Source organism: Besnoitia besnoiti, chromosome IV, assembly GCF_002563875.1.
Source record: "Besnoitia besnoiti strain Bb-Ger1 chromosome IV, whole genome shotgun sequence".
NCBI classification, from domain to species: Eukaryota; Apicomplexa; class Conoidasida; order Eucoccidiorida; family Sarcocystidae; genus Besnoitia; species Besnoitia besnoiti.
Genome location: NC_042359.1, coordinates 2,369,655 through 2,396,882, shown reverse-complemented (window position 1 = coordinate 2,396,882; position 27,228 = coordinate 2,369,655). Strand labels below are relative to the sequence as shown.

Sequence of the window (27,228 nt, the reverse complement as noted above, 5' to 3'; positions counted from 1 at the left end):
GCACCATGCTGATAGAACCCAGATACCGCGATGAGACTGACACAACGTTGACTGAGATAAGGTGAATACTGCTTTTCAATTTGACAACCTCGTGCACATCTGTACATGAGACCGCGTCTAAAGCGTCTTCATGTCAAACGTAGTCCTCATACATGGCAATATGAACCTTCACGCACGTTCTTGTCAGGACCACCACTGGCAGAGACCGGAAATCCAGACTCTCCAAGGAACGTACACGCAAGGGGGCGCACGTTCTCGTATATTAATGGGCAGGCGTCAAGTTTCCTGCACGACCCTGTGTGTCTTAGGCTTGTTTGCACCGGTGACACCCCAGGTGTCGGGTCAGGTTTAAGCCGACGCTGAGCAGTGGACTCCTACTTTCGCCGAACTGTAGCCACCCCAAGTGAGAAAACGCAGTACAATCACGTTCGGCGTCGGTACCGTCCCTGGAAGCCAGCTTCTGCCTTCAGCTTTCGACGATGGGGCGACAGAACGCAGCTATGTAAGTTATTCCACCTCGCCTGCGACAAAATCCATGTTCCCCTGAGGGCAGGCATTCGGTCGTGAGCAGTGGCCGAATGTGTGCGAACGCCATTGTCTGTTTCATACTTTGATTCAATAGCTGGACCGGCTACTCGATGAGCACAGCGTCTGGGAGCGTGGGCATGGAAAGCTAACTCGGAAGCTCAGAGACACCAGCTGCGGAGAGACCACACTGTTTCCCTCTCTCCAACCAGAGAACACGAGTAAAAGCCCTTTCTACCCTACGCCATTTTCGCAGCAATGAACCGCTGGTAACGCTAGGGCTGTGTCTGTCTCCTCGCCTCTCGTCTGCCCACAAGCAGTCCGAATCCAAATGTCGTTTGAAGCGGGCGACAGAACCAGAGGAGCAGGCATTTCGGGTGTGCAGGAAGGTTTTGCTACGGGTCCGAACTGAAGCTCAAAATGTGACAGATAATTCAGGTTGTGTGGAGGTATGTGCCTCGGTCGAGGGAGAGCGTCGGCCATACGAGCGGCCTGCTATTGCTTGCACACTCGATTGGCGTGCAAACAACAGATACTTCGCCGGTTTCATGCTTTCAACGTGCCACCAAATGAGATCATCTCTACTTTCTTTTTTAGTATCAGGAGACTGAGAGAGACAGAAACCTGGAAGAAGAACCATTCTCGTGCCCTCTCCTGGTAGGTCGGACCTCCTGGCGGGTGTAGGAAGACCCGAAGCGTCAGCGATCCGGTCTCACCCGCGGCCAGCTGCTAACCGGGGGTCTTCCTGCGATTCGCTATCGGGTCCCCGCGCCGACGGAGGGCGAGTGGCTGCGGAAGGGACAAGCAGTCCGGCCCGGCTCCGGGAAGCGCGACCTCGAGACTTCAACCGTACCCGAAAAGCCTGTCGCCAGCGGTCCGGACGTGGGTAGTGCTGTCTGACGGGGCTCTGCTAGCTTTTCGGGCGGTTCGTGTGAATCTGCTGACGTAAACAAATCGCGCGAAGAAGTGACGGTGATATCGATTACAAGTGCGTCTAGGGGGGTTGTGAGCGGGATTGGTCCACTGCCTGCCAAATCGATTTCGTCGGTTTCCGAGTACCTGCTGCGTGACCTGCCGAGAAGGGATGGATCGTGGTTTGTTCTGTTCCGACGCGCCGCTCTTGTGTGAGGCGGACGACTTCGGAGATGAAGTAATAGAGCGAATGATGCAAGCAGAAATGAACCAAGAACACTCCCAGGTGTTGTTTTGGGCTGCTCACTAGCAGCCGGGTGATGGCCTTAGGTGCTGAACTGTGTCATAGACCTTTCAGCATATGTCTCCTTTCGGGTCCCTTCTACTTCGTCCGTCGTCCAGCGCCGGCCCCAACAGAGACTGAGTGCGTCACTTGTGTTGCGCCTCCCATACTGGAAGCGCAAGAAGTAGTTCAGCTTACATTTGACCCATCCGGAAGTAAAGCTCTAAACGGATGCGAGTGGCTGCATACGAGAGAAACGGAAAAGACTACTTATGACTGGATGCGTCGCAACTCCGGCTTCGCATCTACACCGGTAAGCCATCGAGATCTAGTTTCGATCCACGCGGATTCCAATTCTCAGTGTTGTTGTTGCATGGGGAATCCAGCGCGTGCATATTTGCCCTAGTTGCAGTACCCTATGTCTCTAGGAATGATGCACATGTGCAGCCCAAGAGGTTCTGTCCTGTAGGCCCCTCTCCAGGAGCGCGCCACTGCGGGAATACGGGATACCGCGGCTCGGAACTAGCGGCGCCCTTAACGCTATCCAGAAAGATGCATAGTAGTACGTGTCTGTCTCCTGTGCTGTCTGCGTTTGCGGTCGTAGGCGCCGTGCACCGCTGACCGAAGGACGCCGTACTCGTACTCCGTCAAGACTTGTTTTTGGCGACTGCGCTTTCCCAAAGGCCTTCCACCGGCAGAAGTCATCGTCTGGTTTTTCCTTCAAATGCTGTAGGCCGGCCACTTACGAGTGCGCTGTCCTGGGGGATGTTCCACAAAGGTGGTCGCAGTCCATCATACGCGGTGGACCTCGGGCAGGTCAGTATTCCAGCTGGACACAAGGTGAAAGGCTCGTGTCAAAGTCGCAAGTCTAAGGCAGACTTCATTGTTTGGCAGCACAGGGTCGGCATACCCTAGTAGAAATCTTGATATGGGGCGTGGCATTTATTCTCAGAACGTGCAGCAAGTCACAGTCCTTGGACTGGTGGAATCCGCTTCAGACGTGCGAACAGAAAACGCACGGAGTGCAGAAGCTGTCGCCCCCAGCGCGGAGTCGAGTGTCTCTCTGCACCGGCTCCCATCTGCAGGCTTACTCCGGCTTCCAGCTTCCACACGCACTGCAGTTGCGACAGTGTCCGCCGGACAGCCTCTTCAGCTTGCGAGGGATCGCTCGCCGAGGCGTTCCCGCTGCGTGTTCTTCACTCGTCCACGTCAGCGAACAACAAAACGCGAACGCACGTCTTGGTGACGCGAAGAAATATCGTGATGTGTGCGTCGGGGCGGTTCAAAACCTCGGCGCATGAGAATACACGGATTGGATCGTCGGTCACCGCCCATTTCGGAATCGCATGCATTAGCCGTCCTCCAACAGTCGAAGCGCCGGACGGCGACTGTTCATAGGCGTGATGGAGAGCATTGTGTGCGAAGTGGCACAGAAAACTGTCCTTACCATCGTTGACGAGTTCATATCTCTAGGCGAGGACTCTCCTCTCGACCGTACCGCTGAGATTCTACAAATCGCGTTGCTGTCGTGCGAAGCGAAAAGAGCAGCTGCCAAAGGTTTCAGCAGTGCCCGGGTCTTGTCAGGCTCTTCCAAAGGAGGCGGTGTGATAGTAAACGGGCGAGTTCTGGAGGATGGTAGGACGACAACCGCCGATGTGGGCTCTATCTGCGCGTCAAGGAGCAGCTCTGGTGGCCAAACGTCGGGAGGGACACGCCGTGGACAGTCAGGACCGGTACTTGGTGGTGGGCTGCATTTCGCCGCACCCCGCGTGCTGGTGCCACCTGAGAACTTGAAAAATCCCTCGTCATTCTTGAAAATATACGGGGACCCCCTCTGTTTCGCAGGATCGCGTGGCTTGGTTGCCGGTTGTCGAGGGAACTGGAAATGCACCAAATGCGGTACGGTAAACTTCCCTCGGCGATTCCGTTGTAAGCAGTGCGACGCAGAAAGGGATGAAGAAGGCCACCGTATCGTGCTTGAGTATGCGAAGAGCGTTTATCAGCAGTATCTGGCAGAAGGTTTTTGGCCAGTTAATCGTGGCGACAATGACGCGCCTCCCGCGATGACTCTCTACGCAAGCCCGCGGGCGTGCCGTCGCCTCAAGAACACGGCTGGGGGAGAGCCTCACAGGTGGCGCTGGAGACGCCGTGGAGCAGGCGGCGCTTGTAGCAAAAGCCAAAATGGCGGAAGCGGGTCTGCTGCGGCCGGGACTCCAGCGAGGACTTCCAGAAGTGATCAAGACAACTCTAACTGTAGAGACGAAGAGATAATCTTAGCACCGCGCGACGGTGGAGGTAACAGATTGGAAAGCCGCAGAGACGTGCATGTAGGGGGCGAAGGAGAACGAATGCTTGCCCGTGGAGACAGCATCCAATCTCAGCGGCGATAAGAATCGAGTTTTTGTGTATTGGGACGCCAGACTCTTTAATGGACCCGCGCCACCGGTGAAGCACCTGAACGTGGCAGCACCTTCTCCACCGCCTCGGCAGGAGCAACTTGGAAGTGAGACGTGCTTAGTTGTGCTGCCGAGGATCTGAGCGAAGATGTCGGCCCTTTCTCCTGAGAAAACTGCTTCCGCCAGATGGTGGTTGCTAGGCTGCGTTCTCGAGCTGAAGTTTCCGAGGCCGTTGCAGAGTAGCACCGCCAACCGAAGTTCATGAGGAGGCATTTCGACACTTGGACAGAGTGGTCACCAGCCGAGCTTGGTAAGGCCGGATAATGGCAACATGGGCAGCATCCCTGCCCTGGATTTGCCGGTTGTTGGCGTTTCGAATCAGAAGAGCCAACTGTCCTTCACGTGTGAAACCTTATTTTTCTGTGGGAATAATACTGCGCCAGAAGCGTGCACGCGAGTTCAAGTGTTGCTGGCAAAACGACCCTGCGGCATCTCTACACAGAGTTCCCTCAAGCTCTTCTTCAGCAACGTGCGAGTTTAATTCTTTATGGTGCGGAGTAGTATCTTATGACCCTGAAGCCTGCGGAGTTCGTATTATCAGGTGCCTGCATTTGCAGACAACGCAATAATGAGCAGAGAACGAGCGGCGAGTCGTCACCTGATCTGCGAACAGCTGCTAATCCCGCGTGACATGATAAGCGAGGGACGCTCCTCGCGGAGAAGAGCGTCGCTCGCTTGAGGGATGGCTCACGGAAACAGGGGCGTTCTCGATAGGATAGCAGCTCCCCGTCGCAGCATTTTTGAAAGAAACCATGTTGAATGAGTGACGGACGGCTGCAGAACGGATGTTGTCCAAGAATGCGTCTTCACAGAAGGACAAACCAAGAAAACGTACTCGTCGAAGCTAAACGCTACATTGCCGGTTCTTTGTAACCAGCACGACGTGTGGATTGGCGGTCTGTGGAACCCATTTAACGATATTGCCGATAGCTGGCCCTTTTGGTGAATCGGGCCGCGAGATCGCAGAATATTTTTTTCATACGAGGGATGACCTGATCTCCCTTGAAGACACGCGTAATTCTTCTTTTTTCCTTTGTTTCCATTGAGTAGTGTGTTCGGCGGGATGCACTGTTGCCCCTTCACGAAGTTTTGCTCTTCATTGCACGCCGTGGTACCGACAACGCAAATGCGGCCTCATACGCCCTTACAAGGTGGGTTTGGCATAGCTTCCGTGGGAGACGGTGCTCTGTTGATCCGTTCGATGTACAATAGCGTAGGGAATGTACTGTTTCGGCGGCTTGCTAGGCGTCAGGGGCCCTGCCAGCGGCCTGAAGAGGCCATGAGAAGCTCCGCAACACGATTGTCTATAGGTTTTCCTTTTCTTAAGCTGGTGTTGGAAGCTGTCCCCTGTTTCGGGTGTGAGAACTTGTGAAATTTCTTTGGAGCCTCGTGCCCCTGTCTGGGTTTCGAATACGGTTGCAGTTTTGGCTTAATAGTTGGAAGGAATGCATGCCGAAAATAGAAACACAGCGAGGAGTTTTTTCGGATGTGCGCCAGTTCGTGAAGTGCCTGCACATAGCGCTCGACCTGTTTATCGAAAGCTTTGTTGAACGGGTGATGAAACAGCGTGTGCAGGCGACTGCCGCATCGCTCGATCACTGTGGTGTGAGCTTCTAATACGGAACCAGATTGCACTGTTTTTGAGTGAACTGGATCACATGCTTCGGCAGACCGTGTTTCCAAAGGGCGTCTCTGATGGCTCAGAAGGATGCTGCAACACACCGTCGTGCCGCATTTAAGAGTGCCATCGCGGTACTGTAAGTCCAATGGTCGTGAGGCATCCCACTCGAAAATTACCGTATCTACCGCGGTAATGCGCGGTGGAAGCGAATTTCATACAAACAGATAACGCATGAATTGCATTGTTATCAAGAGCGGCTACCCGTCTGCGATGCTTGAGCTGTCATCCCCCGGTTCCCGCCAAGACAACGGCCACGAGCTTTTCAGTCTTCCCACAATATAGCTGGCATTGATGCGTTCTATTCTGTTTTCCATATCGGCGTATGAGGTTCTTTCTTGTGCTGGCAAAAAGGCGTACAGTTAGAATAGTAGTGTCACACTGCTGAACTAGTTCCTGCCCGCCATCTCATGATATGAGAAGGTAAAACGCATGCCTTTGGTGAAACCCTTTGCAGTCGGCGTGCGTCCACGCTATCAGCAAAGATTTCTGTCACCTGCGCTGCGGCCTTCGGTAGCGGTCTACTCCTCCCGTCCTGCGTGATAAAACCGCAGCGGCCCGGCGCAGAGCCTCACATACGTCGCTACTCGGGACGCCGTAAGAACGCCGGCAGCGATAATCAAGACAGAGCCTGTGGGGAATCCGCCATCACAGACATGCGTGGCCGTATGCGAAGAATGATTTTTCATAAACAATTACTGCTCACACCTGCTGTTTCCGCATGCTGGCCGCGGCAACATCGCGCACGGCAAATGTGAGAGGATAGCACCGACGCCGACAGAATGAACCAAAGCAAGCATTTGACTGAGCGAGGCTCCAGAGGCGACAGCATGCAGGAGACCGGTAGCTGTCAGCAAGAGTTGAAACACGCTCCCCGTTGTACCACGCAGGTCCTCGACATAACCTATGCCATCAGATACACATAATACAGCGTACACTTGGTGCCTGCGCTTGATCCTCGAATTTAGACATAATATAGCCGGCCTGCTGGTGTCGCTGGTAAAGGGGCCCGCCATCCAGTCTAAGCATCAAGGGTTAATCATCAAATAAGCTGTTTTTGGTCGTCGGCCCGCTGTCGTCGCCAAACAGAGAACTGCGTGCAACTTGCCCACTTATCAGACTGCTCATAATATTCTTCCGTTTCGCATCCAGTTCCTCTCGTCGTCTCTGTTCCTCTGCTGCGCGACGGGCTGCTTCTTCTTGCCTGTGACACCCAACAAGAAAGCAGCATGACTCACGCGGTTAGGGAATGCCAACCCCAACCGTTTACCAGCTTCAGCATATTATCTGAGTCATCCGCCGCGACATCAATCACCCATAACTTCCTGAACTGAAAGACTCACTTTCTTCTTTCTTCTTCTTCCTTTCTCTTCCGTTCTTCTTCCTTCCTTCTTTCCATCTCCCGCAACTCCTCTAGACGCTTTCTTTCCAGGGCTTCCGCATCTGCTTGACGCTGAGCGGCAATGGCGTTACGCTGATCTAGATACCGATCTGAACATTCAGGCAAACAGAAACGTGGCAACTTCAGATTCTCGATACGCTGAGTCAGGGGACTGAATTCATTGCTGTCAACGCCCGACAGCGAGGCCCTCGTACACACTACTATGGTGATGAATATATCGCGCAGAACGCAACCGATACAGTGTCCGAGGAGCCGCTGTACGTCCGAGGACGAGGGGATGCTGTTTGCGCCAACGAGACAAAACGACTGATACACAGGGTCTGCGCTCAGACGCATCTCCGACCCTCTTTCTCTCTTTACGGTTATGAAAATGCACGTTTCCCCGCTGAAAGACTATACGAAGCCTGGGTATATGACCTGAGTACTGAGCGTCGGCGGCGTTGTAGCGCGCTGATCTTGAACCCGCCGTAGGCGCCGCCGCATCTTGCGATCGCTCTCTCGGGAGTGGAGGCGGCACGATGCGGCCGCGAACGACATTCGTCGTTTCTGGCCTCCCGTCGCGAGATCTACAAACAGAGGAATTGACGGAGGACTGCCTTTCCGATGGCGACAACCCGTCGTGAATCAGGTCCAACTTGGTCGACATTTCGTTAACCCTGTCGCATAAAACAAGCGCATTTGGGATAGCTTCCGGATTCGCCAAACGGTGGACACTGTGGCAACAGCTCGACAGTGGAGGCCTCCATAGAGGAGGTATAACATCGAGTGAGCTACTTACAGCGCAGTCAAGTGCTTCATCTGAAATGCTTGCTCTTCAAGCTGCTGCTGCATCATCTGCACTGTTTGGTTCATTTGAGCGAGCAAGCCTGCGTCCCCGGGCTTCACAGGAGCGGCAGGGAGGTTGTCAGTTCCATGGGGTGGACCGAATACGCCTTGGCACTCGGCGCCGAAATCATTACTTCGAACATCCTGAGCTCCACCGTTGCGAGCGCCAAGCCCCGCGCTGAATTGAAAGGTGGTGTTCTCTTCCTCAAACATCTTTTCGCATGTCTCATCTCTGTAGTTGTAGGCACAGATGCGGTGGGAAGAAACCGAAGCAGTGCTTGTTGGTACTGTGCCCGTTTCCAGGCGTGCACACATAGTCGCAGCCGAATGGTTATTGTCTTTGAGCAGAGATATTGTTCCACTGCCGCTGCGACTCGACATATGGGCGCCAAAAGCTGCCTTGATGTGCCCATCTACGCTGCTTGAGAAGTCAGACCCGCGACCTGACTTCTGGAAGGTAGCTGAGTCGCCGGCAGCGGGGTCACCCAGGGTCCGAGGGGTTTGAGAGGGAACTGAACTTCTGTGGTCTCCTTCTGAGTTTGTTTCCGTAAATTGTGTCTCTGCCTGAACGACCTCGAAGTCACAGAGGTCTGGCGCCTCCATCGAGGGAAACATGTTTCTGCCCTCTGGGACTAGCGCGGAATCTGTAAGCATGAGGTCATCCCTCTGGTTGCCGTCCGAGATGCCCTGCGGCTGATCCAGTGCAGGGGCCTCGTCTGTTGACACCATTCTGGACTTGTCAGTGCAGGAAAAACACGTTACGGCTCAACCGGCTAGCCTCCTTGCTTCGCAAGCAAAAGATAGACGCACGAAACTGGACCCTCGACGGACAGGCGGAAAGACGCCGACCGAGAGGGCAGGAGCCTTTTAAGGCGTAAAACAAACGTTTGATGTAGCCAATAAATACCAGACAGTGAAGTTAGGAACCAACTACATCGACAAAGTGTAGAACAATCAAACAAGCTGGGGGATCGTCACTGGAAACACCCCCAATTCTCGCAAAGTGCATGTGGTCACACGGACTTGGGCACAACAGGATGCCACTCGCCAGTCTCAACACCAAGCCTAGGAAAGCAAGATAAACAGTAAAAGACAAAACAGCTTTATTCTAGAACGCCATGCAAAGAAGACAACTGATGCATTCACCACCGAGGGCGGAATGCCGCTCGTATAAACCTCAGAGCTGGCTGATGGCTGGACACGCTGGCGGTCCGTTCTTCTTCCAGCAGCAATTTGCAAGACATTCCACATGCGTCTTGCCCAAGAATACCGTCGTGTGACTATTTCGGTTCGGACGTATGTGCGAATGACAGTGCGCTGTATCTGCTCGCGTAGTCGCTTCAATACCGTGGAGGGCGGTGTCAGTACACGCAACGGGGCCAAGGCTACCGCCGGTCGGCCAGTGCGCATGTATAGAGTCAGCTGCGCAATGTCGATTGCCGATCACGTGGCAGTTCGCAGCAGTCGGTGCCGGCGTGCATACACGATGGATGAATTTCGGCTAGACGCAAACGCTTCCATCCTCGTTTTGCTTTTATTGGAAGACATTGCACCCTTGTCATGGCTCTGACTCTTTATGACCCCTGCAGTTCACAAGACTAGGGCACGCCCTCCTCCTACGACTGTGCTAGAGAAGATGCCGCGCTGCGCAGACTTCGCGATGCCTTCCCAACGTCCCCATCTGTGAGCCGCATTTGCTTTTTCGAGAGGAGGGCCACCTCGTGGCTCGCACCGGCGTATGTCTTGCGAGAAGGAGCGCCGCTGTACGCAGGTTAACAGTCGGCGGTTAGCAGCGGTTGAGCTACCACGGTGCGGCACCTCGCTGCTCGTGCAACACAGCGGTGAAGAATTTAGGCTCGGCCGCTGGCAAATACTACGAAAGTGAATGCATAGTGAGGATGGCTTGCAGGATTTATGTAACTGGTGCGGATCCATGTCAGTGCCGCACGCGTCTTCCGTCTGCACTCCCCACAACCTGCGCCTTCCGCTACCTATGGCGTGTAAGAAGATATTTTTGTCTTGCTACGCCGCCGTAACAGTATCTAGGCTCCCAGGAACCCAGCGATATTCTGCACGTCGGATACGCCCGACAACAGCGCCATTTATAAAGCAACGCACTCAGCAACCTTGGGTTGTGCAACTGAGACGAACTAAGCGCTCGGTCGCGCCGAAACAGATGTCTGAACATTTTCAATAAGACGCAAACTTATAGACCGCTATCTGGACCACAACCGCGCACCTGCGGGCTGACAGAAACCTGGCGGCACACAAACGTCTCGCTTGGGGCCTCCTTTTTCAAAGCTTGGATTGTCACAGTTCCAGCCGGCCTTGGTCAAGTCCACGATGGTGTCACATGTGACAAAGAGGAGTCTCAAAAGCATTTGTCTAATATATGGGGGAATGCAATCAAACGGCACCAAAGCGACTCAGGCTCCTTGTTGTAGCGACTTCGACTTCTCCGTTCTGACAAGTGTCTTTGAAACAGCCTGCGCGAGCTCCTTCTGCTGCCGCAGCATGGCTTTCTTCAGCAGCTTTGCGTTAGTCAGTATTTCGTGACTATCTGCTTGTCCGACAGGCTGGCCGCAAATAGTACATTCTTTTCTACATTCTCTCCTAGACAAACATTCCGCTAAACTGGTCGCCTCTACTTCTTCACCCCCATGCTTATGACGATTTCCGCAGGGCTCTTACCAAGCTAGATGGAATTCGTGACCTGAAGTGAGGAAGTGTCTTACCGCTTTGTCCTCATACAGGCACAACGTCTTACCGCATTCGAGAGTGAATAACACAGGAGGCCCCGGGTGCAAGGAATCTGCCTTTTGCATGAGACACTTAACAGGACTCTCAAGATCAAAATCTCTTTCCCCTTCATGAAGCGGCTTACAAGGTTACATATCTCAGCATCCTGCGGCTCCCCCTTCACGACGGCCGACGGCACATCAGAGTGTGGTGCAGACTGAACTTCAAGCTTGCACTGTTTTTTCGGTGGAGCCAAGCCCAAGTCGGCAGACACTGACTCGCAGTCAGAGGCTGCAACGGAAGGACGCTTTCGCTGCTCTCAATAGACACTTGCGTTCCCGGAAAAAAAACGCAGGAAATTGAGTATAGAGTCACCTGTTCCTTCCCTGGCATCTTTCTAACTTCAGGTCTCGTAACCCGCGTTTCCAGGTCCTTGAGACTCTCCGGGGGGCGTGTATCAGTGTGACATGCTGAACAACAACGGATGCGCTTTTTCGTTCTCCGGTAAAGCTGCGCTCAATACTTACTTCCCATTTTACTCAATCCACAGGAATTCATGGAAATGTCGGCCTGGGGTCCCCAACTCGGGGCTCTTAGAGTACATGCCCTGCTGCTAATATAGTCGCAAGCCGCAGCCGCACAGATTCGCTGAATATGCGTACCGTTTCACAGAGGAGGGTACTAGAAAGCGCAGTGGAAACCTATTCTTGTTTGTATGTGGCAAGACCCCCTGGAGAACTGACACAGACAGGAGACATATGTGTGAAACATGGTGTGAAGCAACGTCTTCATGCACCTCTAGGCGAAAGACGGTCGCACTCCAATGGCATACTCCCGGAGGTGAGCGCTATCTGCAGCCAGAAATAGCCCGGGCAGACATAGAGGAAATGAAGCTGTCCTACGGTTCCAGAGGGTTTCGTCGTCACAGCAGAACCGTCATTCTGATCTAGTAATACTGGGAGCTGCGGCATCTGCCGCTCTGACGGTTGCCGTCCTGGAGTGGAAGAGTTCGTCTTCCTCTGTCGATGTACAACAGATAGAAGCTCCCTCAGCTCCTGTGCACTGGCAAATATGGAGATGCGTAAGACCTTTCGAGTCGCACGAGACTGACTGGCAAGATGAGTTTAAGCTCGGCGCATATAGTGCGAAGGTCTGCAGCGAGGGCTGCAATGCTGCACGAGGCGGTGTCCATGGTTTCAACAGCATCTGGCATTTGCTGTTGCTGAAAAGAGTCTGCTGAAATGCACTGTTGTTACAGAGCAATTGATGAAAAAACGAGGTGGCTTCAGCACAAGAATGAAGATTGCATTTCCTGCCGGCCTAGCAGAAACCGCGTTATCGAGCGAACACACCGCGTGCGTGACTCAATCGACACCGCTGCACCTCGCATGTGTTGTGAAGACATCCCCCGGCGTATTGGCCAGGTCGGCTGTCTGTACACCAGCGTTCGTTTTTCCTATTTTTGCGGCGTCTGTCATGTCGCAACAATCGAGATCCTTATGTAACGGCCCCAGCTCACATTGTAAATAGGGGTGGAAACAAACTCAGAGTAGATTTTCCTCTCAAGTGACCATTTGCAAGTACTTCCCGCAGATCATAGCAAGAAAAAACACTAGTTTCTCCTGCAACTTGGCTTCGTTTGACTTTCTGCATGCGTTCCAGCGCGCTTCAACATAGTAGTGGATGCATGAACATGGGCGCGTAATCGAGAGGGGACCTCAGGCATCATTGTGGATCAGATCAGAAGTGGTAATGCAATATAGAGAAAGACAGGATGAGTATCACCATATGTTCTAGTAAGGGTGCTAGCTTGTCGCCGAAACTAGACTAACAGAAGTGTTGTGATCGCATGCACCGTAGCTAGGGCATGCATGCGGATGATTTCCTGTGTTACACGAGATGGTTCGACGTATCGACTCTAATCCCCACCTCCTTTTCGGATCTATTTCATTGCCTACACTGACTGTAGGACTCTCCTATTTCCAGAGGAGCGAAACCAGTGACACGATGGCGTCTTTTGCGGTCAGGAAAAAACAGATCTTGTCTGGTCTGGATCTCGATGCTGGCGTTTCGGGCAACGAGGCTGCTGCTGGCAGTCTTGTCAAAGAGCAGAAGCGCAGCGACACAGGGAATCCTTCCTCTTGTGGTTCGGATGCGTCCGCGCTAGTATTTCGCAACAAAAGAGGGGAGGTGGAAACCCCCCCCGCCTTCTACAAGCCTGACAAGTCACTGAAGGGGTCGGTTGATCACGACTTGGTAGGCATTTGCTACCTCATCAACGAGCATCCGCGTTACGTCACAACAAGCTCATGCAGCGGCCGAATCAGCATTTTCCAGCATGGCCCAAAGGGACCCAGTGGAAATTCTAAGAAAGGCGGAAAGCTTATCTACGCAAGTCATTCGCCAATTGAAAAGTCGCAGGCGACAGTTATCGTAGAGCGGCTTCACCGCGGTGAACGCCATTATTCGACTAAGGGCAAGACTGGCCGCTCGTCGGGTGAGCATGGTACACGTGATGGAGGTTATCCGTCTGATGGTCTTCCTCATGCACCCCCTGCGTCACATGCGGCGCCCTCTGAGGAAGTTTGGAAGGCCGACTCCCACTCCGGACAGGCGACGGTTGACCTCAAGGTTGAGCCGTTCGTTATGCACATAGAATGCGCTGATCTAGAGGGCGCACGGCAGCTGCTAGCAGCTGCCACAACGTGTGGCCTGAAACACTCAGGCATGAGCGCAGCTGGCCCAAAACGCTACATTGTGGCTGTACGAGGCAGCCAGCGTCTCGAGACGCCTGTAGCAGTCTGCAGGGCAGATACTTCCTCTGATGCTGCGGAGACAGAGCAGGTTTCCGGAGGGCAGACTAACGCGTGCGAGTTGCTTGTTCCCTTAGATTACCTGCAGTTTCTGATTGGTGTGTGCAATGACAAATTGGCTCTGAACTTGATGCAAATACGCAAGTTCGAAGCAAAGCTGGAGGAAGCTTTTCGCCGCAATGTTACAGGTGTTGACCGGAGTGTGGGTTGCACTGCTGATTCTTCGGCCAATGTCCAGCATCGGCGCACTTCCAAGAAAAAGGGCTATGGGCGGAAAAGCGACGGGGCGGCTCGACAACATGATAAGGGCTGTCATGCTAAGCAGAGCTCTTTGTTGCCATCGGACAGTACACGGCCGGCCTCCAATGGTGTGGTGGCTGCTGAACGCCCGTTGACTGTGAGAACATCCGACACCTCCCCCGTTCTGACCCATTACGAGCTTGGCCACGAGGTACGCTACGGAACGATACTCTTTCCGTCAAACGTTCCTGGCTGAGGCACTGCCTTCGAGGCAGCCCAAATATCTAGGAATTCGGTTTCTGCGTCCGTGTGACATCCAGTGGACACGTCGTTCTGTGCATCTTTGGCTTGAAATGCCTGCAGAATTTGGACGACCGACGGCGATTAGACCTATGGGGCTGCGCATGCGGACTTGAATATCCATTTCTGTGCGTTTTCGGAGGGTTTGCGCGGAGCAAGAGGTCGGACAGTCTTTTGGTGTACAACTTGGAGACGTCCCAGTGGCATTCCAGGAAGCCGTCGCCTGCTCTACAAGGTAGGCGCAGGCTTTCATGTCGAACAGGCCTGTGGTCGTGGCGCGCGTGACGTTGTCTCAGCCCTTCGGTCTTCTTGATGCGGACCTTTTGATGCTGGGATGAACGGGCACGTGGGAATACTGCTCCGATACAGCCTGCCTTGTCTGCACTCTCTCGACGGGTGTGAGAGGCAAAGTAGCCTTAGGGTGCTTATTTGCGTACTCGAACTCTGATTGCCGTTTCCTGATCAGGACCAGGAGCTCGGGTTGGGCCATCTCTCCTACCCTTGGGACAGGGGCTCATGCTCCTCCTGTTTGGCCGTCGGGGTCCCGAGGATCCATGCTCCGATGTGTGGCTGTTGGACACGCACAGTTGGGCCTGGCTCCCGGTTCGCTCGTCTAGTCACGTGCAGGATTCCGGCAAGCCGCCCAGTTTTTTCTCTCCGGAGGCAGAGTCAGGACACGCTGAGGCAGCTGCTCACTTCGGCGTATTTCAGGGGCAGATGGAACGACTCAGCCACACACCCTCGGGCCATGAAAGTGAATCCGTAAAGCCTGGCAACCGTTCTGAGGGTTGCCAGCCTAGAGGACGGTGGAGGCACGCGGCGTGTGTGAGACACGTTACATGGACGAGAAGCGAGCGGGGCGCACGCGGCGAGGCAGAAATATGGATAATGGGTGGCGTCAGCGGTGCGAAACCAATCGGTGACTCTGTCCTGGATGACTTATGGAAGCTCACCTTGCACGTCGATGTGTAAGTTGCATGTCCCTTCGCACTACCTCACGAAAATCATCATTCCTGAGCTGTTTGTTCTGTGGCATCACACATTAAGAAGCCTGCATCGACAGCGGCTGTACCGTGGAGCTGAATTGGCCAGGTCTTTTACTTACTTTGGGGCGTCTTTCCTTCTTGGGTTTGGCATCGTTGCTTACAAAGCCGAGTGAGTCTTTCCCGTTTAAAGACAACGGAGTAGTGCACCGACGTGGAGGTGCTGATACAATCCGAGGATCACAATCGCCAGTTATCTCGCCTTCCCAAATGTTCCTTGTTCAGCTCCGGTGTGTTTTTGTACCGTGACGGCTCAGGGTGAACGGGTCGCAGCGTCGGGTGGAGCCGCAGAGTCTCTGGACTCTCGTGCCCGGTCGTGGGGATTGCCCCCCCCCAATTCATTCTTTTAGCATGGTCGCCTCCTCTACGGACCTGTTTCTCCTTGGCGGCATTCGAGGCCACGCGAGCGACGAAGGGCCTCTCGCACTTGAGGTAAACATACAGGCGATATGAGTTGGACCTCTGCGCGATACAGCCACTATGTGACACGTCCGTGACGAGCCAGGTCCCGCCCAGCACGAGTTTTCGCGCCCGCAGGAGGCAGGAAAGTGGTGAAATGCAGTTCGTGCGCAGTGCATCTTCAGAGTGCATCGAGGCGAGGAGCGCCCATCATGCGATTGAGTCATTCGGCTTCACAAAAGCCCGCGTGGGCCTGCTTGACGAGCTTTCAGCATACTCTTTTCGGTCTTTCTGCCGTGCCGCAGACACTGTACGTCTTCAACATCGACTCGGGTGTCTGGCGACGTCGGCGCACTGCTACAACCCCCTGCACCCCAGGCACTGACGACAAATGCGAGCCCTTGGTATGGCGTGTGGAGAATATTTCACTAATTATAGTCTGTTTTTCCCGACACAGCGCGGTCCGCGCAGCAAAGATATCACGCTGAGTTCTCTAACACGCCACGGGAGTGTTAATACTTGTCGTCGGGAGTACCAGGAATGAATCCAGTCCGGACTGGCAAAGCCTTGAATGCCTGAGGGTCTCTCACGATGCGGCGCTCCACGTGCTGTGGAGAGATACCAGTATGCAGCTTCGTGGACAGAATTTCTGACCTAGTGGCATCCGTAGCATGCACAGCCCGTGCCAAGAGTTTCTGTCTCCCCGTGTTCGTGCAGGGATCTTGCGTTAGCTCTCGCGCCGATGGATCCTCGGTAACTCCACCGGCACGATTTTCTCATGTCGCCCTCCCAGTGAATAGCGCGGAAATCGGCCGCCGCACTCATGACAGAGCCGCTGCATCGTGCGCTCCGGCGACTCACGCTGTGCTCGTTGGCGGCTGCGACGGATCGCAGCCGCTAGGCGACGTGTGGAGCATTGAGGCAAGTTGATAAGCGAAACTTTTTGCATTCCTTCACGATGTACTTTCTTCGTAACAAACAGATCTATGCACAGTGTGCGTTCTGACAGGCTTACATAGTCGGGCAACCTGGCATGTAGGTACCAGACTGGCAGAGCCTGATGTAGATTTCATGCCCAGACCAAATTTGCGCGAAAAGCTCCCATACCAGGGGAGGAAAGAGTGTCTGCTTTGCGGACAGGTACTTGATTGCTGAATACTTCGGTGTGGTGTATTCGCAGCTGACGACATTGCAATGGAAGTTTGTGGGAACACTTCCAAAGTCTGATCAGTCGTGGAGATGTCGGCTGGGAGCCGCTTTTTCACCTCGTGGTGCAGAACTCTTCCTTATTGGAGGCGGTGGCATCTGCTTTACCTTTGGCTCGCACGCAGACCCGCCAGTCGCTCTGAAAATGCCGCCATGCTTATGGCAATCGGCGGATGACCCTGCTGTGAGTACGATTCTCGAGGGCCCTGTTCCGGTCTCCCGGAAGAGCCGTTCCACATCATCGGGGCGGTCGTTTCAGCCTGCATTTGCTCCTGCCCGGTTGCATGGGATCTTGTTAGTAGTTCGAAGTGTAAGCGTGATACACGGCTGCGATTTGACAGCTTCCGGAAACGGTTCTGCGAAGCGGAGTAAACGGCACGCACAGGGTCCTCACGTCGATGAATGGATCAGTCAACTTTTCAAGCTGATGCTAAAACTGCTTCTGGCGCTTGGCTTCCTTCGCTTTTGGCGCCTTTGCAGGGGTGTGTAGAGCTGACGAAGCAAAAAAAGGCCGCCACAGCAGAAGCTGGTGAGAATCTCACCGGTTCGCTTGTGTCAGCAACCAACTCTCAGGCGCCTGAAGAGCGAGCAGAGCCAAGCAAGACCGGCGGGTAAGAGCTGCCTACTCTCAAAGACAAAGAAAGCATTTTTTGGGCGCAGCCGAGGGAGCGGGGTGTTTGAATAGTATCCCACTTGACCATACCAAGTCGCTTACCTGCCAACTCCAATGAATGCCGTTTGCCATGAGCGCCTTGTGCCACCAAGCATGTGTTTCACAGTGTCCTTTGCTGGCTTGCCTATCCTCTGAAGCGTAGCAAGATGACTCGTTAAACGCGGCCATCTTCAGCCACCTGCCTGCCATTTCCTTCTCAGGCACGACAAAGCAGGCGGCCCAAATGCAACTTTGCGTGCTACGTCGGATTGCTGGCTCGCTGTTTCGAACGCGCGCGACGTGAAACGGATCAAGACGGTACTTGAACAGCTTGGGATCTACGATAAAGAACGAACCATAACGTCTGCGACCCATACTGTGCTCTTGGGGAACGCGAACAGCGATCACTTGGGTCACAAGGTCGGACCAGGATCTCACGCGGACGGAGAATTGAGACTGATACCCGTCTGTCGTGAATTCGACGTTGACGCGGTTCTCAGTAGAGGCCTTCGTTCTTTCGCTCCAGAAGCGTCTTCCAAAAGTACGTGCTGCTGTCGATTGACCTGCGGTTGACCAGACGAAGGAACTCGCACTCGATCATCCGCTTCAGTGGGGCGCTCTCAGGTTCTGCTCTTTCTCGCGTACCCTGCAGAGGAAGCACACCTTGGTCCGCGGCTCGTCAAGTATACTGTTGAAGGGAAGAAAAAGCAGCCAACTTTCGCTTTGGACCTCGCCATCGTCGACAGCATTATCGCTGCTGCGCAAAAGGTGTCACCGGCTCCGGAGTTCCTCCACAAGTGCTCCGAGATGCGAGAGTCGCTGCTGAGCAGAGCAGGCAAGACGCGCCAGTCGCCGGCTGAGAAAGGACGAACTGCAACAGATGCGCGGGCCCTTCCTCGGAAGTACGAAAGGCTTGGAGGCGTTGTGCTCCTTCCTGCCGGCAGTCTCGAGGCGGTCAGAGCGTTCCTCGCAGAGTAAGGCAACGAAGCCCCCCGCTGTAGGGCGCTTGGCGGAACGCAGGGATAGTCTGGAATGCGCAGCACTGCGGTGTAGCTGTGCAGCACTTGTCCCTGGGGTCCGGAACAGCTGCGGCTTGCGGAAAGGTGTGCCTGCCTCGATACACGGCGAAGTGACGGTGACTGCCTGACGCAGCCCGACTCGTTTTTCTTCTGGAGGCTCAGTTGTTCTCTGTTGGCACGTGCCCACGCACCCCCCCGGTTTCTGCAGGGCAGGGAGCGAAAATAGTGAAAAGATCGAGCGGATCCTGTGGGAGCTTTTGGCCGGCAAACTGAAGGCGGACACAGTTGGGCTGCAGGCCCCGATCCTCGGCCCGAAACGCCAGAGCCAGGTAGGGCACATGCTTTTTCTCTCTGCCTCTAGACACGGCAGGATTCCAGGCCACACAGGTGTCCGTGCTGCTGTCAGGCGCGTGCCCATGCCCCCCTGCCACTGGGTGTTTCCTCGAAGATGCCGAGCTGCGGATATCTAAACTTCCAGGAGCAAATGGCGACTCCCCTCGGTATCTTCCCGTGCGACTGCTTCCACAGGTCCAGATTGTCTACGGCGGAAGCGGCCTCGTCAATCACCAGGAGAACGGAGTAATATACCACTTTGACGTAACGAGGTGCATGTTTGCGTCAGGGAACGGAACCGAACGGTAGGTTCGCAGTAGGTGATACTGCAACACCTGTGGAGAGCAAAGCCGTCCTGCATGCGCCAAATGATCGCAGCACCCCAATCCGCTACTCCGTTGCCTTCAGGGGGCGGTTTGTGAATCTCATTCGAGCAAGTGAATCTGCCGAGCCTGAGATTGTCGTGGACCTTTTCTGCGGAATCGGATACTTTTCTCTCTCTGCTCTCGCGAGCGCTGGCGCCGACAAGCTGAAGCATGTCTACGCGTGCGACTGGAATCGCGTTGCTCTCCAGGTGAGCGGAATCGTGGACAGAACCCCGCGCTCTGGAATGATATGGTGTCGGAGGAGGGCAGAGTCCAAAGGGTACATTACTTTTCACAGCCGCGTGCAGGGTGGAACACCTCTATTCACGGTAGTTCTCTACGGAGATTGGAGGTTAGTCTTTTCTGTGTTGTCAATGCTTGTTTTCAGTTCTTTCAAGCGGCACTGGAGCTAAATCACGTGGATCCGGGACGCGTCACTTTCACGCTTTGTGATAGCTTCCAGACGCCTCTGCGAAGCTACTCACACGCTAACTGTCCGACAGAAGATCGGAATCCTAATGGGCTGGGATCGCCCCCCGCCTCACTGCTGGGTAAGGCTGACCGTATATCGCTTGGCCTCATTCCGTCCAGCGAGCAAGCATGGGGAACAGCTCTAGCGTTGCTCAACAAGACTAGAGGAGGTGTACTGCATGTGCATGGAGTAGGTCCGCTGGAGTTTGTAGAAAGGCCGGCAGACGCGGTGCGCGTTGCTTGCCAAAACGGTCAATGGAGCATTACGGGTCCTCACCTGAATGCGGGGCCTGGGGAGGTGGTAAAATCGAGCCGCCTGAAGTCTTCTGCGGCGAAGTACAGCGTTGTGAAGGGGCAGAAGCTGTACCTTGGCAGAGATATCGGTGCGGACCTCACATTCGCGCAGCAGGTTCTCCGAAGCCTGGCAGAAATCGCGGTAGCGGATTTCCCGAGACAGCTTGGCCACGATCGGGACTGCGCATGGGTACTGCGCATATCCCACGTAGAACGCGTCAAGTCATACGCTCCAAAACAGTACCACTTTGTTGTTGACGTGTCGTGCAGGCCTGATCCTGCTTAGGCCAAATCATGTTGATGCATTCACTTGATATTTTACACGAACTGCCGACATTCCCTCTGGTCCAGCTCTGCCTCTTTCATCGGAAATGCTTGCCCCATTGGAGCCTGCAGACGAGGTGGCGCAAGCCACGCCAGTGTCCGTACTGTTTCACTTCGCTAAATTGGGAAGGTACGACTTTCGAAAAAATGAAGTAGCGTGCCACGCGGATCCGCCGGACCGACACTCTTCGGAAATTCAGACTGCTGCCGCCAGCGTCGCAGCAACCTGGTGTGCGTGACCAGCGGCGTGGACAGAATACTGCCCCTCTGATGTCTAGCCGTGCGCAGGCGAAACCATACAGGTCTGCTGCCTTGTGGTGAAATACAAGCCGAGTTGGGCTTTGAAAGAAGATACTGGGCACTGTCTGCATGTGCTCCGGGAGGCAGAGGGCCTCATGGTCAGCACGCAACCGGAACCTAAGGCATGCCGACCTCTCTGTATATGTAGCACGCTCATATCCGGCAATCAGTACTAGAAAGGTCTGCACGCGAGACGACTTCACGGGCGACGTCAAAGGCCGCGGGGCCTACGTTTTGTATCGCCTTCATATGACACACCCAACCCACTCCACAAGCCTTTCTCCTTTTTAACAGGGGACACCTGAATAGCTGGTGTTTCGGCCTGCTTACGAGTTTACCTGTGATTTGAGTTGTAGAGGGATATGATCGGGACTTTGGCGGGAGCAATGCCCTTCGTTAGCTTCTATTATCGCCCACGTTCGCTTCCCCTCTACAGTACTAGTGAGGCCGCCCCAGCGGGCGATTACGTCGAACAGTTCGTTTGCTGCGACGCCTACCTTCCGTTTTCACAGACAGAGCGAACTAGTGCTGAGGCTTGGGCAAAAACTGGCTGCAGGTAGTGTATCCGCAGAGATCTAGTGTTTTGAGTCGCACACAATCCTACTGTCGTGTGCAGACCAACACGTATCTAGGCGGCCACCGCACGCACACGATGTTTCCACAAACTGAAGAGCCCAGTTCTCGCAGCACACCCGTCAGACGAGAAGACTTTGCTTGCCACCTAACAAGGACGGTCGTCTGCGTCGTTGTGCTTTCGATATTGAATTTCACCGCAGTTGTCACTGCATGCAAAGGCTGCATGCACGCGGTCCGGCGCGCTCATCCTAGCGAGGGCGTTAGATCCGGGGCCTTTGTCAGGATACTTAGCATTGGATTATCCGTTTTCGTGTCAATTAAAAATCTCGTAGCTGCTTCCAGGTGCCGGGGACGTGAAATAGCCATTTCCAAAGAACGTAGGCCACAGCGGGCGTCCGGAGCCATTCTCTGGATATCAGGTCTCGGGCATGCATGAGAGAAGCTGAAAGCCTGGGTTTTTCGTGTTTTCATCCTTGGACATGATCCCCATTCGTGACCTGGAGGTGAAAAAACGTGGACTGCAATAGCGCCTGCGTGGCTCTGTGTGCAATTTCACATCCGAAGCAGCGGAACTGGCTGTGAACTAGTTACTTCTGCGCGGGGGGTGTTGCGAGCGACAAGACTGTTGCAGCGAACAAGGGGCAGTACTTCAGGTTTTCAAGATGGCTGACTCCGCTTCAGCTGCGCTGATGGACGATTTTCTGCAGGCTCTGGATACAGAGCTTGGCTCTCAGCCAGTCATCAGTACACTGGACATTACTGGAAATCCAGCGTATGCGACGAAGTTCGGCGGCCATGACAAGATCGTTGGACTGGTCAAGTCTCTACAAGCGAATGAATACATTCTCGGAGAGCAGGCCGAGAAATCCGTATGGAATCTAACAGGCGAAGGCCAGTTGTATGCAAAGGAGGGATCTCCTGAGTTCCGCCTTGTCATGTGGATGAAGGACCACGGAAACGAAGTGAGTGCTTCAGAAGTTTTAGATCAACCGTGCATTCGGGAGGCTAATCATTCTCCAGTTCCTCCAGGGAGGGTCCTGGAGAGCTACCTACTCTTCCTTTCGGGTCGGTGTGTGGGCGGGCTGATCTCGCTACGTTAGGCAGGGGCGTATATATGTATATATTCATATTTTCTTCACTGGTCTTTTCTCGGAGACATCCATACGTTGCAGGTGTGCTATGAGGAAGAGTTTTACTGTCGCCGGTTCACCTAAGGATTTTTGCTGTTTGGTAGCAGTGCCTTCGACGGTTTGTGGGCGCGTTTTGCGGCAGGAGGGCGGCGTAGACATGGCTGTTGTCAAAGCGGGCTTCGGTTCCGAGGCGGACGTGGCTGTTAGCAACGCGATGAAGATGCGGTGGCTGCAGATCGACAAGGCCACAAAGCTCCTCTCTATTAAGCAGGCTCCCCAGTCAGACAACGTTAAAGTTTTGCTCGATGCGGTTCAAGCACAACAACATGCCTCTGCTGGTGCCGATCAGGACGACGAGGCTGTCCTGTTCAAGCGCCTCTTGGACCTTGCAGCGCCGTCGACTCCAGAGAAGACGCTCCAGGCAAGAACACATGAAAACGTGTTCACGATGCGGAGAAGCTGCAGGCGCCGGTGTGACCACCTTGCAACGGTTGCGTGCCCGGCTGCGGCAGTCCGTTCCCAGCGACAGCTTACATGAGAAATCGAGAGCAACCGCGTGCCCGCATCAACGGACATGGGCTGCGCACGTATGAGAAACTCGCGGGGAATCACATCCAGGCTGTGCGGAGCCTGTGGTCGTGTGATGCGGGTCAGGAACTGAAAAAGCGCAAGTTGGTGGAACTGAAGAAGGTGAAGTACATTAAGCTTCAAAAAGGCCCCAAGTTCTCTCTGCAAATGATGAAACCTGTTGCAGACTTGACAGCAGAACTTCTTATTGGAGATGAGTGGGAGCAAGCAAGTAAGCCTCAAACCGCTTGACGAAGTACACAACTGGTTACGCAGTCTTATTCTGATTTCTTGAGCTTGCTCCTCGTTGCGGCGCATCCTGTGCTGTACGTTTTTACGCATGAAGAGAGAGACGACGCATCGGGTGCCAGCACTATCGGAAGAGACGCGCAAAAGAAGTTGGATTTAAGAACCGTCAGCGTCGTGAGAACGAGCGCTGAGCTAGCGACGCGTCGTGTGTGTTGATGCTTCGTGTGGGCCGTCCCCAGATTTCAAAGAATACAATTTCTTCGCGTCAGGGAAGAAGATTCGACGTGGCTCCGTCCACCCGCTGATGCAGGCGATGAAGCAGTTCAAGCATATTCTGATGTGCATGGGCTTTGAAGTGAGTGCACTGGACGATCGGCAGCAAGTCTATACGCCCAGGGGGGAGTAACGCCGCCCCACCTTACAGGCCAATGCAGCACGAGGTGGCATTTTCTCGTTTCAGCCGGTACGCGTTTGGAGCTGCGCTGGCCTAGTGTCTTCGTCCCGTATGCGAATTGCTTTGTGTGTCTCAGGAGATGCCAACGAACCAATATGTAGAGTCGTCTTTCTGGTGTTTTGACTCCCTCTTCATGCCTCAACAACATCCGGCTCGAGATGCACAGGACACCTTTTTTCTCCAGGTAAGTATCCCTTTTTAGGGTACTCACGTCGCGTTATTGGTACGTGCCGGTCAGTATTGGAGCAGCACTTTTGTTTTACTGCTCAAGCGGGGGCTTGCCATACGCACTTAGCGTTGGCACGCTGCCGACGAGGAGTCTCTTAAAAAACTAGAAGCGTGCGTTTCCTGGCAAGTGAACCATGACCCCGGTGAACTAGGAGCGGAAGTTGTCTGCAACAGCGTTGCTGTGAAGGGTGGGTGAATATAGAAGACAAGCTCGTCTACATCGTCGCGAAAAGTGTGGCGGACGACGCGGTTCCTGTGTGAGCCAAAATTGCTGGAGCAGTTGTGCTGAATTGGTTGATTCGCTTCACGGAAAGGCTTTAACTACGTGAACGAATAGACCCTCGAATAGTGTGCCAGGTCAGATGCGTCCTACTTTCAGAATTTGTCCATCAGTCGTTCGGTGTTCTCATCGCACGGTCCCCGCATGCCGGATGTGGTGGGCAGGCTCCGAAATCCAGCGACTCGGATAAGATTCCGCGCATGTATTTCGACAGCGTGAGAGAGGTGCATGAACACGGGGGCCACGGCTCTATCGGATGGCAGTACGATTGGTAAGTCACATCCGTTATCTCAGCAAAGAGGCAGCCATCGGCAATGGGATTGCTGAATCCCTTCAGCATTCTGAGTTGTGTGTCACGACTCCGTTAGCACTCCATGGCAGCGGCGGGGTAGCAACACTGAACGGGGTAATGGTTCATATGTACTGTGGAGAGGTCACAACGGGCACATGCTTCCGATGTGTGTATACAGGTCGGTAGATGAAACAATGTCAAATATTCTGAGGACGCATACGACCGCTACCTCTGCGCGCATGCTGTACAAACTCGCTCAAGAGTTCAAGAAGGTGAGACCCGCATGAAGGGACAGCTGGGCAAGCAGCACATGATAAACATGATGACAACGAAGGCACACGTGGGTGCGATTCCTCCGCGAGAGACCTGCGACGACGGCTCCAGACGAGAGGCCGCACCCGTCAAAACACAGGCGCCCAGACGCGTGTTTGGGGTGTCGCTTCCCGCTCAGCAGGCAGGCTGCGTCCCGACGCATCCATTTGGTCGTTGTCAGTAATCACGTAGTCCTTGAATGCCGCGTTTTCTATGCAGAGTGGCGTCTTCCGCCCCCGCAAGTTCTTCTCCATTGATCGGGTGTTTCGAAATGAAACGCTCGACGCTACTCATCTTGCAGAGTTTCATCAGGTAGGCATTCGCGGCTGGTGATCGCTGCTGATTGGGGCTGGTTAAACCCATTGACCTGCCCAACCGCTGCAGGCTCTTGAAATATCGGATTCACACGTTCCAGTGAATGTTCAGACGCGTTCGCGCGGGTTATATTCCTGCGCTTTTGTTTTAGGTAGAGGGCCTGGTTGCGGATCGTGGCCTGACTATTGGACACCTTATGGGGGTGATGGAAACATTCTACAAACAGATTGGCATAGAGCAGCTCAAGTAAGTGCGCCGTGTCGACATAAGTCACGTCCTTCAGCATGAAACCTTCTCCACGTTACCGGTTGTCAGCGCTACTGTTTGGTGGGTTAGCTGGCCCAGTGCTGAAGACAGAGGACAGATTGTTTGACTCAGTCACATGTGCGAGGGTTGCTGTTACTGCTTCGGCCTGGCGATATAGTTAGATCACAATTGACGTTTACAAATAACGGGGCGCAGGAAGCGCGGGAGGATCAGCACGCTCTCTCCTGGTGCAACCGTGCTGCGTGCGGGGCGCATGCCGAATCTTTGCAGGTTTAAGCCCGCGTACAACCCTTACACAGAGCCTTCGATGGAGATTTTTGGTTATCACCCAGGACTCAAAAGGTAAGGTCAGGCATCAGTGTTTCTGCGTCAGAGATGATCTGATTCAAGGGTTGTGCACATTGTGATCACAAGCGGTCACTTAATCGCTCACCATGATCAGGCTGTCTCGAGCGAATGTTGGTTTGGCACTCGTTGTGCTGCGTTCCCTGCAGATGGATAGAAGTCGGTAACAGCGGAATTTTCCGGCCCGAGATGCTGCTTCCCATGGGCCTTCCTGAAGACGTGACTGTTATTGCGTGGGGCCTAAGTCTAGAGAGGTAAGGAAGCGGCGCGTCCGCTGTGCGTGTGTGCGTCCTAAGCAGTTCCCCGGTCTTTTGCACCGGAAATTAAGTGGTGACAGGCAGTATTGTGCGACTAGAAGATTCATAGTCAGGGTGCGAAGGCTTTCCGAGCTATGCGCAAGTCATGTTGTTAGATGGCGTATGGTACCATATGTTCTTGTTTGTTTTCAGGCCCACAATGATTCGCTATGGAATATCCAATATTCGACAGCTTATTGGTCATCGGGCAATGTTAGGACTCGCATAATTATATTTCCTTGGAAATATATGGTAGTGCACCGCCTACTTATCCGGACATGCTTTACTTACCACTTACTGTCCTGGGTGTCACCGCAACAACTCGTCTTCAAAAAGTATACTGATTTCGGATTCTTTGTTGCTGGGAGCGCATACTGACAGTGCGGCCGCGTGGCCTCTTCCGCGTGTGTGTTTGTCTCAGTCAAACTGGCACTGGCTCTGCAGGCCTGTTGTACACGCATGCAATATAATTACTGCGGACACCTACATCCATCATCGGAAAACTGCGGAACACGCAGTGGCCGGCGCCGAAACGTGCGGAATCGCATATCAGCTAAAACGCAGACCCACTTATGGGCTGGTATGCATTCTGCCCTTAATACACTTACCGATTTTTGAGTGAAACAGAGGTAATGGGTAGTGTGGTCTGCAATGAGTTAACTGTTCGTCGGTTTATGTTCCGCGATTAGCGCAGCCCCCCAAGCACTGTTCTTCCACCATCAGCTTGCTTGGCTAGGACGGCTCTCCGTATATTCCGTTGGGAGTAAGGACGGTGAATGAGCCCATGAAACGAGGAATAATACCACAAGTGACACTCGCACTACAATGAATCGCACACCGTCCGTTTCAAGGACGCTGAAGAAAGTGCGGCAGCAAGTGTGCGCGTAGGGCGAGGAGGCGCGATAGGATGACAAGCTTTTTCGATAGTCTCTTTCCGCACACGCTGTCGTCGCACAACACCATTTTATCGGCACAACAATCAGTACAGCTACGCGGCCTGAAATCAGGGACAACAGGAAGAGCACAACGGAAACCGGTGAGGAAAGCTATAACTAAGGAACCCCAAATCTCATACCTGACGAAAGTGAACCAACGTCATCAGCGAGTGGCAGCCCCCATAGGCCTTAGCTACGGGGGCGGTCACGCAAACCATTTCCACATTTGAGCCCAGCTTCAGTTACAAACGGTCGAGGAAGCAGGCCACTCAGACACACGAAATTCCGGCTGTTGTGGAAACGGAAGGCACTGCGGCAATGAGATCAGCCGACCGTCGAGTTTCACCACGGCAACGCAAGGCCACCACATCAGGTGAGCACACTGTCGTTACAGTCTATTCGG

General features: G+C 54.0%; 4 protein-coding genes across 4 annotated transcripts; 3 read left to right on the top strand and 1 right to left on the bottom strand.

Annotated features, from left to right (window-relative positions):
* Positions 1-3,123: 3,123 nt before the first annotated feature.
* On the top strand, positions 3,124-4,110 carry BESB_054610 (uncharacterized protein; the record flags this gene model as incomplete). Its single annotated transcript, XM_029363896.1, has 1 exon — positions 3,124-4,110. One exon carries the CDS (start codon positions 3,124-3,126, stop codon positions 4,108-4,110), a length of 987 nt encoding a protein of 328 aa, XP_029219819.1.
* Positions 4,111-6,889: 2,779 nt separating this feature from the next.
* Positions 6,890-8,810, bottom strand: BESB_054600 (uncharacterized protein; the record flags this gene model as incomplete). The annotated part of the gene is made up of 4 exons (XM_029363895.1): positions 6,890-7,058; positions 7,198-7,345; positions 7,674-7,912; positions 8,035-8,810. The coding sequence occupies 4 exons, from the start codon at positions 8,808-8,810 to the stop codon at positions 6,890-6,892; spliced, it is 1,332 nt and encodes a 443-aa protein (XP_029219818.1).
* Positions 8,811-12,827: 4,017 nt separating this feature from the next.
* BESB_054590 (uncharacterized protein) lies at positions 12,828-20,241 on the top strand (the record flags this gene model as incomplete). Its single annotated transcript, XM_029363894.1, has 13 exons — positions 12,828-14,084; positions 14,237-14,408; positions 14,640-15,141; positions 15,474-15,648; positions 15,921-16,019; positions 16,796-17,131; positions 17,302-17,432; positions 17,695-18,014; positions 18,126-18,447; positions 18,701-18,821; positions 19,021-19,130; positions 19,234-19,399; positions 19,579-20,241. The coding sequence occupies 13 exons, from the start codon at positions 12,828-12,830 to the stop codon at positions 20,239-20,241; spliced, it is 4,374 nt and encodes a 1,457-aa protein (XP_029219817.1).
* Positions 20,242-21,817: 1,576 nt separating this feature from the next.
* On the top strand, positions 21,818-26,119 carry BESB_054580 (putative phenylalanyl-tRNA synthetase alpha chain A; the record flags this gene model as incomplete). The annotated part of the gene is made up of 12 exons (XM_029363893.1): positions 21,818-22,117; positions 22,428-22,724; positions 22,940-23,084; positions 23,341-23,456; positions 23,632-23,739; positions 24,228-24,334; positions 24,534-24,627; positions 24,887-24,979; positions 25,134-25,228; positions 25,520-25,591; positions 25,744-25,848; positions 26,044-26,119. 12 exons carry the CDS (start codon positions 21,818-21,820, stop codon positions 26,117-26,119), a joined length of 1,608 nt encoding a protein of 535 aa, XP_029219816.1.
* Between the last annotated feature and the right edge of the window lie 1,109 nt (positions 26,120-27,228).